Source organism: Hyperoodon ampullatus, assembly GCF_949752795.1.
Source record: "Hyperoodon ampullatus genome assembly, chromosome: 10".
Classification (NCBI taxonomy): domain Eukaryota; kingdom Metazoa; phylum Chordata; class Mammalia; order Artiodactyla; family Ziphiidae; genus Hyperoodon; species Hyperoodon ampullatus.
Window position 1 is genome coordinate 24,457,158 of NC_136923.1, and position 16,062 is coordinate 24,473,219.

Here is a 16,062-nt window from a genome sequence, read left to right on the forward strand (position 1 = left end):
GTACTGAAATTATGTGCATACTTTGCATTTCTGAAGTATTTTATACACATAACTTATTACCTACCACTTCTCCAGCAGAGGCAGCCAACATATGCTTCACAGGCATCAAATACGAAGATGAATCAGTGTGCAAAAACCACTTCACATATTCATAGGTGATAAAAAAGGCAGCAGCTGAAATTTAAAACAAATCAGTCTTTCACAAACTTTAAATATATATGTAAACTGTTAAGAGATATGTTTCTTGAAAAAAATTACAACTCTACTTATTAAATTATAACAGATAAAGATAATAATAAGTAACATAAATAAGTACAAATAAATATAAATACTAAAATATATTTATAAATATATATTATTTATATAATATATACATATATTATATATAATATGTACATATTTATATATTATATGTGTGTGTACTTATAACTATGAATAAATATAAACAATAAAGATAAAATAATAATATGTACTATTGCCCCCCCAACCCCTTCGCTCTTGCAGATTTGACTGAGCCCATGTTACATGCCTGACTTTGGACTTACAAACATGCAGATGACATGATCCCTGCCCTGAGGAAGCCTAACAGCTAACCTGGCATTTACCAGTTTGTACTGATAAGTCACTTAACACTTTTTAGTTAAGTTTTTTAGATAGGATATGAACTTCTGTGATCCAAAATATCTTTATATATGGTCATAAAATAATCAGCTACACTGATTTCTAGACAGGTTAAAATTGCAAACACATATCTTAACTAATAAAGCATCTATTCCATAATGTTTTGTTGCCAGTTACTCAAAATAACCATGGCTACTTTTTACCACATCAACTCACTTTTACATCAAGGAAAAAATCAATTACTGAATTAAAACTGGAAATCAAAATCTCTAAAAAGCTACCCCTATCACCATGAACTAAGCTACACAGGAAGGCTTTAAGACTTGCCACGTATTGTTAATAAAAAGATGTTCATCACTCACGTAAAAGGTGAGGAACGATAGATAAAATAAATGGCAAATTCATCTTTCAAAGGGCATTTGAACATGTCACAGTAAAGTCTGAAACACTCAGGAAAAGAGCTTGGTAGTGAAAATCAGTTCTCCACAGTTAAAGTCAACAAGCTTGTAAACACCCCTCAGTGGTTAACAAACAAACAGCAGGCCAAATGAGGAGGCACACTGTCCCGGGATGAGTAATGACCATGCAAGCAGTTGTATATAGTTAATGCAGGTCCCAATTCCCACGTGTGATTCTTATTTAGGCTGTTCCTACTTTGGCCTACTCATTAAATGGGCTAGAGTATCTCCAGTCACATTCGGCTGTAAGTTCTACCTGCTACACGTTCCACCCACCCACCCCCACCCCCCAGGAGTGAAAACAAAACAAAAAACTATGGTTTTTCTACATTCCCTTCTAAACATGGAGTAAGGGTCTTGAATACAGGTCTTTTCCTCTCTTCTTTCAACCCTCAGTCCCTTCCATACCCCCTGCACAATACGTTCTCAAAAAAGTCTACAAGCCTCTGAATGTTACACTGGTGCACTGTACTCCATCTAGAACCTTAATCAATAGCAAAAATTGTTTAAAGTGCCACGTAAAAAGTTTCAATTCACCAAAAATTTGCAGAAAGACAAAAAGGCCATTTCTGAAACACTGGCACTTTGACTCTTTATCCAGCATCTCCCATTCAAAGATGTTGTGTGGATGGCAAAAAAAAAGAAAAGCAGGGCAAGAAGAACACCACTTTCTCAAACATACAAAAATTCAAAACCACATTCTTTATGTAAACTCCGGCTGACAAGAATCTAAACCAGCCCTGTGAGCTTAATGGAGCACCATGTACCCTGCAGACCATCTCTAATACTTCATTTACCAACAATTCCTACGTAATACGTGAGAGAAAAAAGAATATTTACTATGATGAGGGAGGCATCATAAGAATGGATGACCAAAAGATAGGGACTTAGTAACATATTTCTTTGCAATTCCCTAGTTCAGAGGTTCCCAAACTTGTCTGCATATTAAAATTACCTTGGGATTTTTTTTTTTAAACCTCCAAAGCCCAGGCCACACCTCAGGCCAACTAAATCCCAAATCTCTGGGAGTGGGACAGCAGTACTTTCATTAAAAAAAAAAAAAAATCTCTTCAGGTGATCAGGTGATTGCAACGCAGACAAATTTAGGAACCAAGGCGCATCTCCCACATATAGAGCTATACTTGGCATGGAGTGGGTCCTCAATAGCGACTTGCTATGATCAATTACTGAAAATTAAGACATAAAATAATTCAAGGATAACCTCAAAACAGTTGGCTGCTCTAAGGATGGCTCGGGGAGATAAACTAAAGGACCAAAAAGATTTGCTCTACAAATCTTTATGTGAATGTTATGCTCACAGATGGATATAGATGGACATCTTAATGTCAAGTTAACAAGAAAGAATTTCTAATGAAATATACTGAGAAAAAAGAAATCAAACTCCAGAATTTAAGAATCTTCTGAAGCAGGGGTTTTGTGAGTGAGTGAGTGAGTGTGTCTGTGAGTGTGTGTGTGTGTGTGTGTGTGTGAGTGTGTGTGTGTATTTGATAGTGGTGGTTTTCTGTTTGCTTAGTCTGCTTTTGAGTGCCAATCAAAGCATCAGTAAACAATTATTAAAATAAGTATCTGAAAAGAGGTGGATTAAATGAAACAGATTATACTGATTCTAGAATAAAAGGGCCATAAATCACACAACTTCAAAACCAGAACAAAAGCAAGACAATGGAAAGAGGAGGTTAGTGGGAATGGGTTGCATCATCTGAGAGCAATTTAGTTAAGACAAAGATTTAATGCCTCTTAGGTTCATCTGCTCCACGAGAATCTCCAAGCCAGGGGTTATTAAACTCAGCTTCATATCTGAATCACCTGGGAAGCTACTAAAACTCCTGATACCCAGGCAAAGACCAGACCAATTAAACTTCTCATGGAGACACAGGCATAAGTATTTTGTAAAGCTTCCCAAGAGATTCCAACATGCAGGCAAGGTTGAGAACTGCTGTAAGACATCACAATCAATGTTACAGAAACACTTTAAGGATTCTAAGAAGGAGTTTTAACAACAACAAAAACCACTCATTTAAAGATTGCTCATTTTTTATTACAAATACACTAGACTGGAATCTATAGCACCAGCTGAGTCAAAAATAATGGATTACTGAATAGAAAAATTCAGGAGATCAACTACATCAATCATATAAGGAATTCTATGTAGGGTTGGACCACATACCATTCTGAAAATAAATCCCATTATCTTGGCTTTATATAAAGCAGTGATAATACCAATATAATTTTTACCGTTAGGAAAGGATCCAATAGCAGCAGAAGGAACGCCAGCATATATTCCACGAAAACCACCAGCCTTATTAAATCCTTGGGGGCTCTGCAGCCTGGTTTTAATGGTATCCAGAGGAAATAATATCAAGTCAACACAGACACCTGCTACCCCACCAGCCTTTAAAAAAAAAAAAAAAGGAAGAAAAAGAAAAAAAAAAGGTTACAATAAAATAAATTGCCATTTTGGGGATGGGGTAGTTTTTAAAGCATATTTCTTTAAGTATGGTTTTAAAGTATACCACAGACTACTTTGGTACAGTCAAAACACCTCTCACCTAACTCTACAGAAAAATAACAATTATTGTGATATATTTTCAAGTTGTAAATTTTATATTACATATTCTGTTTTAAAAAAATGTTTAATGATTTTTAATAATTTTAAAATAAATTTCAAACTCATTTTTAATGATTTCATAGGGTTCAAAAAAGTAAACAAACAAACCTCAGAAAGGTAAAGAGTTCAAAGTCTCCTTCCCTGTCCCTAAAAACCCAGGTAACCAGTTTTGGTTTCTTATTGTATCCTTCCCAAGTTACTTTAGGCATATACAAGCAAATATGAATATGTATTTTATTTTACCTTTTTTTTTAAGTAAAAGGTGGTATGCTTGCACCTTGTTTTTTTATTTGACAATTTATCTCAGTGATCTTTCCAAATTACACCAAATGTTGTATTTTTTGCCTTTTTAACTAATGAGTAGTGAATCTGCATTAAGAAAAAAAATGTTTTGAGACTTACATTCTAAATGGTAATGCTCCTTGTGAATCTAGATCCATATTTTAAGAATCACACATGTAAGGAATTCCTATGGTATCCTCTCTACTTTGTGTGTATTTGAAAATTCCTTGATACTTTTTAAGTGAATAAATGAAGGGGAAAAAAAGGGCTAAATTCCTAGAGGACATTAAAACCTGACCCAAACTAGTCCTCTCCCAAGAGATACCATGTTGCTTTGGAGAAGCTGCACTTTAAAACCTGATTAAAAACTAAGTTTTCACCTTGTGATTACACTAAAGCATATGTAGAACATTTTAAAAACTGGTTACAGCTTAGTTAAAGCAAAAAGAGACAGAAAAATATGAACTCAGAGACTGTCAAAGAAAGGTCAACACACAAGGTCTAAAGGCATCATTTAAAGATATGAATCAACACCATTTCACAGTAAGCAGGTAGAAGAACTACAAAGAGGCAACTCTCAATACGGTTCCTACATAGTAAGTTTTAAACTGAATTGCTAACTTTTCCTATCTTTTGGATTTTGAACCATGTGAATATATTACCTATTCAAAAAGTAAAAGTAGACATTAAAAACTATATATTCCATGACACAGAAAAAGAAGAATCAGTACTATTTAAACATACAGGCAGAGTTCAGAATGATCCGCTGTTTCCATCCTTTGGGTTTACAGAATGCTCAAGTGGTACAAAGGTTAGTACCTAGCAAACACCTTCTGCTCTACTTGCCACTCACCATAAAACCACTGCAAGGGGCTTCCCTGGTGGCGCAGTGGTTGGGGGTCCGGCTGCCGATGCAGGAGGCGCGGGTTTGTGCCCGGGTCTGGGAGGATCCCGCATGCCGCGGAGCGGCTGGGCCCACGGGCCATGGCCGCTGGGCCTGCGCGTCCGGAGCCTGTGCTCCGCGGCGGGAGGGGCCGCGGTGGTGAGGGGCCCGCGTACCGCAAAAAAAAAAAACAAACAAAAAAAAAACCACTGCAAGACTTCATTGGAAAAATGAAATTACCCTGATGAGAAATGCAATAATGTCTATTTTTCAATTAGTTTGCATAGGTAATTATTAAAAATTAGTGTACACTAAAAAAGTACATTAGCACAGGGACTTCCCTGGTGGCGTAGTGGTTAAGACTCTGCCTGCCACTTCTGGGGACAAGGGTTCGAGCCCTGGTCTGGGAAGATCCCACATGCCGCGGAGCAACTAAGCCCGTGTGCCACAACTACTGAGCCTGAGCTCTAGAGTCCACGAGCCACAACTACTGAAGCCCGTGTGCCACAACTACTGAGCCTGAGCTCTAGAGCCCACGAGCCACAACTACTGAAGCCCGTGTGCCACAACTACTGAGCCTGAGCTCTAGAGCCCACGAGCCACAACTACTGAAGCTCACTCACCTAGAGCCTGTGCTCCGCAACAAGAGAAGCCACCGCAGTGAGAAGCCCACACACTGCAACGAAGAGTAGCCCCCGCTCGCTGCAACTAGAGAAAAGCCCGCACGCAGCAATGAAGAACCAATGCAGCCAAAAATAAATAAAATTTAAAAAAAAAGAAAAAGGAAAAGTAAAGTACATTACCATATACGTTAATACTATATGATCAGCCTGAAAGGCATGACAGAACCCCAAAGACCATGCGGGATACTCTGCGAATGACCTAAAAAGTTGTCACCAAAAGAACACAGACATGTGCCAGTAGAGCACCACAAGTGGGAGTAAAAGAATGACAATGTGGGATTTCTTTCCAGATATAAAGGTGGCCTTTTCTAAGTCAAGGGAAAAAGTTCACAAGTAATGTAGCAAAGTTAAAAAGAAAAAAAAGCCAACTTTTTCAACATTCTTCTCACTTATTCTTTAAGGATTTTATAAAATTCAGTAGGTAATAAAATATTTTGCCTGCCTCTTCATTTTCTCAAAACACAAGAACTAAAATCTTGGTGAGAATGACTGATATGACTGGTTTCCTTAAAAATAGCTGCACTTCATTCTAATTTTCTCTTTAATCTTAGGAGTGGGTTCAGAGAGATGCTTGCTACCTACTGCTAAATTTTAATCAATAAGCGAATTACTCTTTTAATCTATTTGGCTACTTTGCATGCATTGATTCTCCAGCCCTTCTTTCATCAGAATTCTTATCGTCTGAGAATAAAATGACCAGATTGAATCTATTTATCTAGTAAATCATGAATCAAGAGTTACTAATTGCCTCTGTGGATTTCAAACTTCTATAATTCAAATGTCACTTAAATTCATGAGACTGAAAAAAATGCTGCTAAAAGAAGATTAAGAATTACCTATGTATTTAGACACATAGCAACATATCTAAGATTTAAACAAAAACTTTAAGGAATGCTTATAATTTTTCATCAAGCCAGCATCAACTGAATTATAAGGGACTCTACCAATTTCTTTTTTTCTTTAGCCTGAGAAATTTGTTTTATTTATGATCACTTATCAAAAATGTTATCAGGCGGGACTTCCCTGGCAGTCCAGCGATTAAGACTCCGCGCTTCCACTGCAGGGGGCATGGGTTCGATCCCTGGTCGAGGAGCTAAGATCTTGCATGCCATGCAGTGTGGCCAAAAAATCTTTAAAAATTAAAAGAAAATTTTAAAAAAGGTTATCAGGCAAAGGGTTAGTTTCAAGATTTATGGTAGCTTACACTGAAAATCCTAAGTGCTAGACAAAATCCAGAGAAAGAGAACATAACCCAGATAACCAGCAAGCCTTACCATAGCATAACAATTTACTGAGACCTTGATATCGTATAGATAAAATACACAGCACCACCTTAATTTAAAAATGGAAAAAGTGCTGGCAGGCTCTAGAGAGGAAGTGTATAATTAGTGAAATTAGACCCTTTGAAATTCCTCTGGCAGTTGAAAAAAGTCAAGATTACATGAAGCTGGCAAAACAGAAAAAAACAAAGCAAAAACAAAAATACTCACTGCTGCTCAACTACAGGACAAAATCAAACCATCCGTCTAATTTAACTAAGCAAAATCATCACAGGCCCCTGGCCTAGACCACAACTAAAAAGAACCAGGCAAAACATTAACATGGCTTCTCGGGGAAATATCCCTCCCTGACATTCTCAGTTTCCTCCACAACAAAGTGGCCACCTGTGACTTTAACCACCTCATTGAAGAGCTGTGGCTTCTGCTTCCTGTGATACTTGCCTTCCTCCCCCTCCACCATCCATTCTCCCCGCAGTGCTCCTTCACCCTCTACACTAACGTTGTCTGTGTAAAATACAAATTTCAATTTCATCTTGACACTCTTCAAAGTTTCCAAAAGCCCTTAGGATGAAGAACAAAATCACAGTACAGCCTACAAGGCTCTAGAAGTTCTGTCCCCCATCTACCTCTCCACCCTTAACTCCATCATTAGCCCTTTGCTGGGTACCTTCTTACCACCTTGATCTCTCTTTTCCTCCAAGTCATCTGATTTTCCTCATTTCTAGGACTGTGTCCCTAATCCCCCAGTCTAGGTTTAGACCCTTATGTTTCCACACACTGATCAGAATTCTAATTCTGTAGTTGAGCATCTGACCATTTCTTCAAAGACTGTATGTTCCACGAAACTATAAGATCCATACCTGTTTCGTTCACCAGTATGTTCCCAGCACCCAGTACATAGTAGGCACTCAATAACTATTTGAAAAACACATGAATTTATGACTATAACAAAAGTTTACTAACCATATCTTAGAAGGTACTACAAAGCAACCTAAAAAAGGTACATCAAATTTTTTAAAAATTGCAAAACACAGGACCAAGCAATTCCCAAAAGAAAAATATAAACAGCCAACAAAATTATGAAAATATGCTTCCCCATCATCAGTGATCAAATAAAAATGAAATTTTAAATTTCCCAATTACATGATAAAAGATTAAAAATATGAAAATAGTTATGGGTATTAACATAAACAAATTATTATAATCTATTGAAGGACAATTTGGCAAAATGAAAATTTTAAACTATAAAATACTTGATCCAGTTATTTTATTTTTAAACATTTCTTCCACAAAAATAAGTTCATAAATGTACAAGAATGTTTACTACAGAACCGTTTCTAGCAGTAAAAAACTGGAAATAACCTAATAAGTTGTATTATATCAGAATAACGGATTGCTACACAGCCTTTAAAAGAATGAGATTGACCTGAACTTGCTGATACAGAAACATGTTATATTCTTAAATTAATCAAATAAGCTACAGATCAATATATGCTGTATAATCCCACCTTTCAAAGAAATGTGTATTTATTTGTCTATACATAATTAGAAGTCTGGAACCATACACACCAAACTGTTAGAAGTTATTATCTCTGTGGAAAAACATTCGAGATGAGGAGTACTTTTATTATTATCTTGTTGATTTTTGTATTGTTCAAATTTTGCAGTGAGTACTACAAACATACAAAAGTAGAGCTACTCAAATTAATATTCCCTCACCAAAAAAAACAAAAACAAAAAACAACAACCCAAATTCACTGGTCACATTTGGTATACAGTAGGCACTCAGTAAGGGGTAACTCAGAACCTTGACCCCTGGACCCTAAACTACCTGTTCAGCTTCATCTGGCACACTCTTGACCTTGAGCCTCATCCACTCTGACTACTCTGTTTCCCAAAAACATCCTGAAACTTATCAGTTCTGTGCTCCTGCTTAGGTTTTTCTCTCAGCCTGGAAGCCCCTTGCAATGCCTCATCTCCTGTCTACTACAGCCAGCAGACACCCTGGTCCCCCCAGCCATTACATACACACAAATACACACACACACACACACCCCTGCCAAAATCCATTTCATTGTTAAGACTGTGACCAAACGCCATATCCCTCCTGAAGCCTTTCCCAGTCTCCCAGTCAGAATTAAAGGCTACTTCCTTAACTCCCCCCCATAACTTTGTTTACATTTCACTTTCAGTACTAACCACCATGGCTGACACTAAGATCCTTCAGAGCAGAAGCCAGGTCAGTGACCTTGGCCCTCCTAAATATATAACCCCGTGCCTGGGACGGAGCAGGGCTTCCACACTTGTTTGTTGGTCTGAATCACATGGAAATGTAAGATGATGAGAAAACACTTTACGGAAAGATTCAACATTCAGAAGAAAAACTGCAGCAAATCACTCTCTGGTTGTCCCTGCTGCAGTTTGCCACAGCACTGTGACAAATGAAACCTGGTGTTACCTGCTGCTATACTTCTTGGCATTCCACAGCTCCAGTGACAGCACTGTGGTATATTCAGGGTGACTTTTCCAGAAATCCTCTGCCTTTCATCACCTCCTGACGGAAAAGACTGTGTAGGATCAGTGTTGTTTGGTAAGGCTATTCTCAGGAATACAATAATGGTTCTAGAATTTGACTTAAGTATTCTTCCATTTCTCCAGAAATTCCTTCATATTAAATATTGCCTTAGACTACAGCTTTCGCATCAGACACGCAGACCTGGCTTCAATCTCAACTGGGTCTCCCTAGGAAAGCTATTAAACCTAGGTAAGCCCACAGTTCTTCATGCATGAAACGGGAAAAATAATAGTACCTATACTTCACAGAGTTTTTGAGAACTGAGTGAGATTAAATGAGAATTAAATACAACTACATGAGCCTGTTACATGCTTAGCAAAATGCCTGCCTCAATTACCAATAAATATGAGTTATCATTTTTAGTGTTATGTTACTGTAAATATCCTTCCAAGTTTGCTGATGCCCTATTTCTGACAGACCAGTATTAAAAACCATGTGAAAGACGAAGGAGGACTTGACCAAAGACTGAAGATTACATTCATATATTAAACTGAACTATAAATGTATATACAAAATCGATAAACTCAAGTCTTTCCTTACCGATAATGAATGAAAAGCTTTCCTCAAATGCTGCTCCCTGGACAAGAATCACCCATGGATTCACACAACAGAAAACCAAATCACGCGACATGTGCAGGAACGATTCAGCATCAAACTCAAAATACTGAGAAACACTACTGTTCAAATTTCTTTATGATGCTTGGATGTGAATTTATGGGGTTTTTTTTTAACCAGAATACAAAAAAAAAAAAAAAGAGCAGAAGACAAAATTGTAACCATATGATTTCTGCTCTGAAAAAAACTGCATAAGCACACATTAAAGTGCTCGGTAAACGGTTACTTTTTATCTCCATGCATAATTACATGGTTAATTTTTTTTTTATTTTCTGTTAAATGTCTGCTCCCACTTGACTGCACACCCCTGAGGGTAGGGACCATATCTTCGAGGCTCTTGCTCTTCCCAAGTACCAGAGCAAAGGCTCACACATATGTCTGGTTAAACAGGTAACAATACCTGATGCGTGGAGGTGGAAAAACTATGGGTATAAGTTTTATCTTCCCTCTATTTGGCATTTTGTTACTCAAATTCTGTGTGTACCATTAAAATTTTAATATTTAAAACTTACATCTGAACACACAGCATTTGGTTTGGAAGTGGTACAAAAGCATATTAAGTCATTTACAGCTAAATTTCAGATTCTAAAACTTTCCCAGGACCCCCTCTTATACTGAAAGAAAAATGAGAAAGGAAAGGTAGCTCCATCTCCTCGTACTTGAAATACAGAAGAAATGCCTCCATCACGGCAGTGGTTCTCGATTGTGGCCCCAGACAATTGGTGGTCTCCAAGAGTGCCTTGCATGCTCCACTGATTGATGAAAATTGAGAATATACCTCTATCTAGGTGACTGCCTACTCAACACAAAAATGAGCAAAAAAAGGAAGACCTGCCCACTGTGGCCTAAATGACAGAAAGAAACAAGTCACACAAAGCAAGCTCGAGAATGTGCAGCATAATTCCCAATCCCTTAGAGATATGGAGTTAATGCTTCATCATCATATACTAACTTCCTTGACTCCAGAAAGCAGACTAGGAAGCTGCCTTCCAGAAAAGAAAGGTAAAAGAAACGTAAGAGGCAAAAAGAACTCTGAAAACGTCCCTTCAACTTCATTCTTATCTTTTCTTCTGTTTTCTTACCCCACCTAAGAAGCCTTGGCAACATAATCCATGCCACTGCCCTCAAGTCCCTTTCTGCCAGTGGTTCTCAGAAGGGCAGATCCAGTGAGAAGACACAAATGTTATGAAGACGCTTTTTCAGAACCACCTCCCTTAAGTAAGAAAAATAATAATAATAATAACAATTTTAAAAAAAAACAGTACAAGCAGTCCTTGCTTTGCACAGCACCGACACGCATGCATCTCAGTTGCCACAAGGAACACAAGTCCTCTAACAGGACAGTTGAATTACAGTGACCACGGTGACATTTCACAAAAATGGATAATCGAAAGAGGGAACTGGCCAACAAACATGAAAGCAGGGCAAATAAATGACAAGTGGTTAACACTGAAAGTGACATTCAAATCAAATGTAAAAGGAGTTATAAAAGAATTAGCTGTGGGAATATCGACACTGCTGTCATTGGAGAGATTCCAGACATGCAGCCAGAGGAAAATGAGTGAAGGCGAACTTATCACCATATACGGGGAAAAAGGCTGTGACGAAAAGGACAAAGATGTCCCAGAGCAAGCTGTGCCAGCAAAAATCTCCACTTGTTCTGTATTGCAAGTTATATGACTTACAAATTACTTCGGATACTTTTTTTTTTTTTTACAAAGAAATGCAATCTTAATGTTTTAAGTTACACTGTACTAAATGTTAGTTTTACTTTTTTTTCCCGTTTCCCTATACTTCCACAATCGACAGTAAGAGAGTTATTAACATTGACAAGAATTTTTAAAGGTCGTTAAATAATCATGTTTTCATCAATTATTAAGATCACTTTGCATGACGTCCACTCGCCCATTCATCTTTACGGCCCCACATTACACGCAAAGGACTGCCTGCACTTCACACTGCAGAGCAGCAACACTTGCCAAAGTTCCTTCACCTGTAACCCAGTTAAAAGTAACTGAGACAGGGGTGCTTTTGGTTTCACTCAAGTAACAACCCAGATGAACTACAAGGTCGATGACACAGCTAAGTACTGAAAGAGACAGAAGAGTCAGGCTGGAAGGAAAGAGTGGTTTGGAGGTATGTTTGTTTGTTTTGCATTGAAAAAAGTAGAAGAAAAAAGTAGGGCTACTACCAAAATTATTTCATTCCATCTTAGAGGATTTCAATACAGCTTTTTTTTTTTTTTTTTTTAAGGAATGGAATAAAGCCAGCCCTCCATATCCTGGGGTTCCGCATCGTCAGATTCAACCAAATGCAGATTCAAAATATTTGCAAAAAGAATTCCAGAAAGTTCCAAAAAGCAAAACTTGAATTTGCTGCATGCAGGCAACTATTTTCATAACATTTATATTGTATTTACAACTATTTACACAGTATTTACATTGTATTAGGTATGATAAGTAATCTAGAAATGATTTAAAGTATACAGGAGGATGTGCATAGGTTACATGCAAATAATACATTTAATATAAGGGACTTGAGCATCTGTGGATTTTGGTATCCACAGGGGACCTGGAACCAATTCCCCTTGGCTACCAAGTTTTTTTGTTTTTTTTTTTAAGCTAATTGGGCCTCTCACTGTTGTGGCCTCTCCCGTTGCGGAGCACAGGCTCCGGACGCGCAGCCTCAGCGGCCATGGCTCACGGGCCCAGCCACTCCACGGCATATGGGATCCTCCCTTACCGGGGTACGAACCCGTGTCCCCTGCATCGGCAGGCGGACTCTCAACCACTGCGCCACCAGGGAAACCCGGCTACCAAGTTTTAATTAGGCATGAACCAGATGTATACAGTTACAGTGTTGTATTTTTTCTTTCCTTTTTTTAAATCTCATAAGCATTTTCCATGTTACTATTATAGCACATACTCTTCACAAGCACTGTTACCAATGGCCCCTAAATAGTCCATGAAATGCATCTATCATCATTTACTTAACCATTCCTCTCTTATTTCATGTTTTCCTATTATCTTCACTGAGTTAAATGTTATGAACATCTTTAGGTCGCTAATACTTATTTCAAACTGCTCTCCTAAAAGCATGCACCAGTGACTGTACTCTTGGAGGGGTTTTTTCTGAATAGTCTGCTCTGTGCTCCAAATGAAAACTTAACATGCCAGAAGCTCTCTCCTTATTCAGCTTTACAGCCCTTCAATCCTGCTCCAGAAACTTCAGGAAGGAAACAGTTAAATATCTGCTCTACCTCAGGCTCTGTACTACATCTCACTTAATCCTTAGAAGCCGAGGCTGAAGACTTCCGCAAACATGTGAAGTTGCATTCATTCACCCAACAAGTGCTGAGTGCCTACGAAGTGTCAGGCATTGGTCACACAGTAGTAAACAAAACAGAACTCCCTGAGGAGCGCTTAGCCTCCTCAAAGATGCTCCCAACCGTTTAAAAAAAAAAAAAAAAAAAGGGCCCCTCCATTTCCGGACTACTTCAATAATAAAACCCTCTAATGGCTTTCGTTATGCTTCATATAAAATCCAAATTCCTGGGCTTCCCTGGTGGCGCAGTGGTTGAGAGTCCGCCTGCCGATGCAGGGGACACAGGTTCGTGCCCCGGTCCGGGAAGATCCCACATGCTGCAGGGCGGCTGGGCCCGTGAGCCATGGCCGCTGAGCCTGCGCTTCCGGAGCCTGTGCTCTGCAACGGGAGAGGCCGCAGCAGTGAGAGGCCAGCGTACCGCAAAAAAATAACAATAATAAGAATAAAAATAATAAGAATAAAATCCAAATTCCTTTCCACTGTCCACCAAGACTCACCTCGGCAGGCTTTGTCTAGCTCTCCAACAGCAGCCCCTGTCACACTACCCGCACCCACTAGGCCTCAGCCACCACCTTCACATACTGAACTCTTTCCACCTGAGGATTTTCTCACGTGTTGCTCCCTCTGAACTTTCCCCTCTGCTCATCAAAATGACTGGCCTCTTATCTGTTAGGTCTTAGCTTAAACGTCAGCTCCTCAGGGCCTTCCTTGGGCGCTCCATCTAAAGTAGGTTTTCCAATATTATTCTCTCTCTCTCCCACCTCAGTTCATTCCCTTCACAATACTTATCATATAGCCTTGGTTTGTTTCCCATCAAATCTCCAAGGGCAATCACAGTACCAGTAGACAGAACACATGGCAGATAAACTGCAGGCTAAATGAATTCGCCGGGAGTGAGATCTAACTTCCTTGAAACTTCTACCAATCGATCCCAATTTTACCCTCTGAAACTACGAAAAAAGAAGTATGCATGTGTACCCTTCTTTAATCAAATAAATTTTAATACAATTTTTCTTTTGTTAACTCTGACACTCACCTGTTTTTAGCAACTACTATCTCTGAAGTTGCTGACTTCAGAGATAGTCTCAAAGAGCAGTAAATAGAATCCCATGTTACACTGCTTGGAATCTGAGCTCCGACACTTACACACATGAAATGTATCTCATTTGTGTGACTTTGGACAAATTATCTAACATACTATTCCTCACTTCCCTCATTTGGAAAACTAGGATACGACTTCAATTGTTTGTCAGGCTTAAATGAGACCATGTATGTAAAGAGCTTACCCTAGTTCCCGGCAGAGCAATGTTAATTGTTACAAGTACTACTGCCATCTCACCAGCTGGACAGGAAAACGTCTTCAAAGGGGTAACATATTTCTTTGCATCTCTAAAACCTAGCTTCTACAAATATCAACAAATCCAGATTTGGAAGTGGTACAAAACCATCATTCCACCAGTCTGGGTAAGATTCCCCTTCCACATCTTTCCATACACTCTGAAACTAACCCTCATCGTCATTTATGATAACAAGCATTTCACCCTTCTGCCTCCACCACCTGACCCGTGCGGCCAGGTCTAGCTTGTTCACCATGTTATCTCCAACACCTGCAAAAACATTTGATAATTAAACGAAGAAAGTCCTCTAGGCCTCCATTTCTCAGGAAAAGCTTTCGAAAAAGTACTTGTCTATCGTCTGCCTCTGCGCGCTCTCCTACAATGAAAACATAGGCAGCCAATCTGTCTTCTTCACTACTGTATCTAGTATCCCCTACTGTGCCTGTCCTAAGAAAGGTTTCAAAGTATTTATTAAAGGATTTGGCGGGGGGGCGGGGGGGGGTTGATGTTAAGACACGTTGACTCTCGTTGTTTTCTAAGGAATTAACCACCACTGACGTACTGGCTCAACGCGCGGCTGTTTGTGCTCATCAGTATATACCCAAAGCCTAGAAAAATGCTCGGAAGCAAACTAAGCAGATTATATATAAGATGAATGAATGGATACGTCATTTTCCGAGACTGAAAAAAGATACAGCAAAATGAAACCACACTCCTGACCAGGAGGTCGGTGAGCGACTCAAGAGTTTTGTTAAATATATTTCATTCATTGCCAAGCTCTCCAGAGTACGGTTACAGTATACAATTGAAACTTTTCTTTTTCCGTGAGGTAAACCGCGGTGCGGAAGACTATGAGTCAAGACCACCTCTATCCCACCCCCGTCTCTTTCTGTCATTCAGGTAGGAAACTCAGAACCTTGACACGAGGCCCAGCGCGGCCCAGGAGCCCCGTGCTTCCTCCCAGACCTGGTGACCGGTGACCCGGGGATGATTCAGAGCGCAAAACCGGAAGGAGGTACTAGGACAGGGAAGCCTTCGGCACGCCTAGCGCCCCCACTCTACCGCCCGGTACTCACCACCAGCGAGGCTGTGAACCCAGGCCGGTCCATGGCCGCATAGACTCAGTCAAGGTTATAATTCAAAGCTGAGCCGACTCACGTCGTGGGCCCCGGCACTGGGCGCCGCCATCTTGGAGGCGGGGCATGTAACGCCGGCACTTCCGTGGCCACGTGAGGTCGAACCACAACAAGTACACAATTACACGTGCAACCGGGGCAGCTGGGCCAGAAGGAAGGCCAGGAAGGAGGGGCGGGGCCTGGAAAGTGTGGTCGAGTCAAGTCTCGCGACTCTTCTCTGCCTCCGTTTCCTACAGCTT

At 39.6% G+C, this 16,062-nt stretch overlaps 1 protein-coding gene across 2 annotated transcripts in view; it reads right to left on the reverse strand.

The window, feature by feature from the left end:
• The window catches only part of SLC25A26 (solute carrier family 25 member 26), a gene marked incomplete at its 5' end in the record, with an annotated part of 144,234 nt that extends 128,438 nt beyond the window's left edge, over window positions 1–15,796 (reverse strand). For both annotated transcript variants that reach the window (XM_079713514.1, XM_079713513.1), the window contains 3 exons: window positions 65–174; window positions 3,336–3,492; window positions 15,764–15,796. In XM_079713514.1, coding sequence (XP_079569640.1) covers window positions 65–174; window positions 3,336–3,492; window positions 15,764–15,796 — 300 coding nt within the window. The remainder of the gene's footprint in view (window positions 1–64; window positions 175–3,335; window positions 3,493–15,763) is intronic.
• Between the last annotated feature and the right edge of the window lie 266 nt (window positions 15,797–16,062).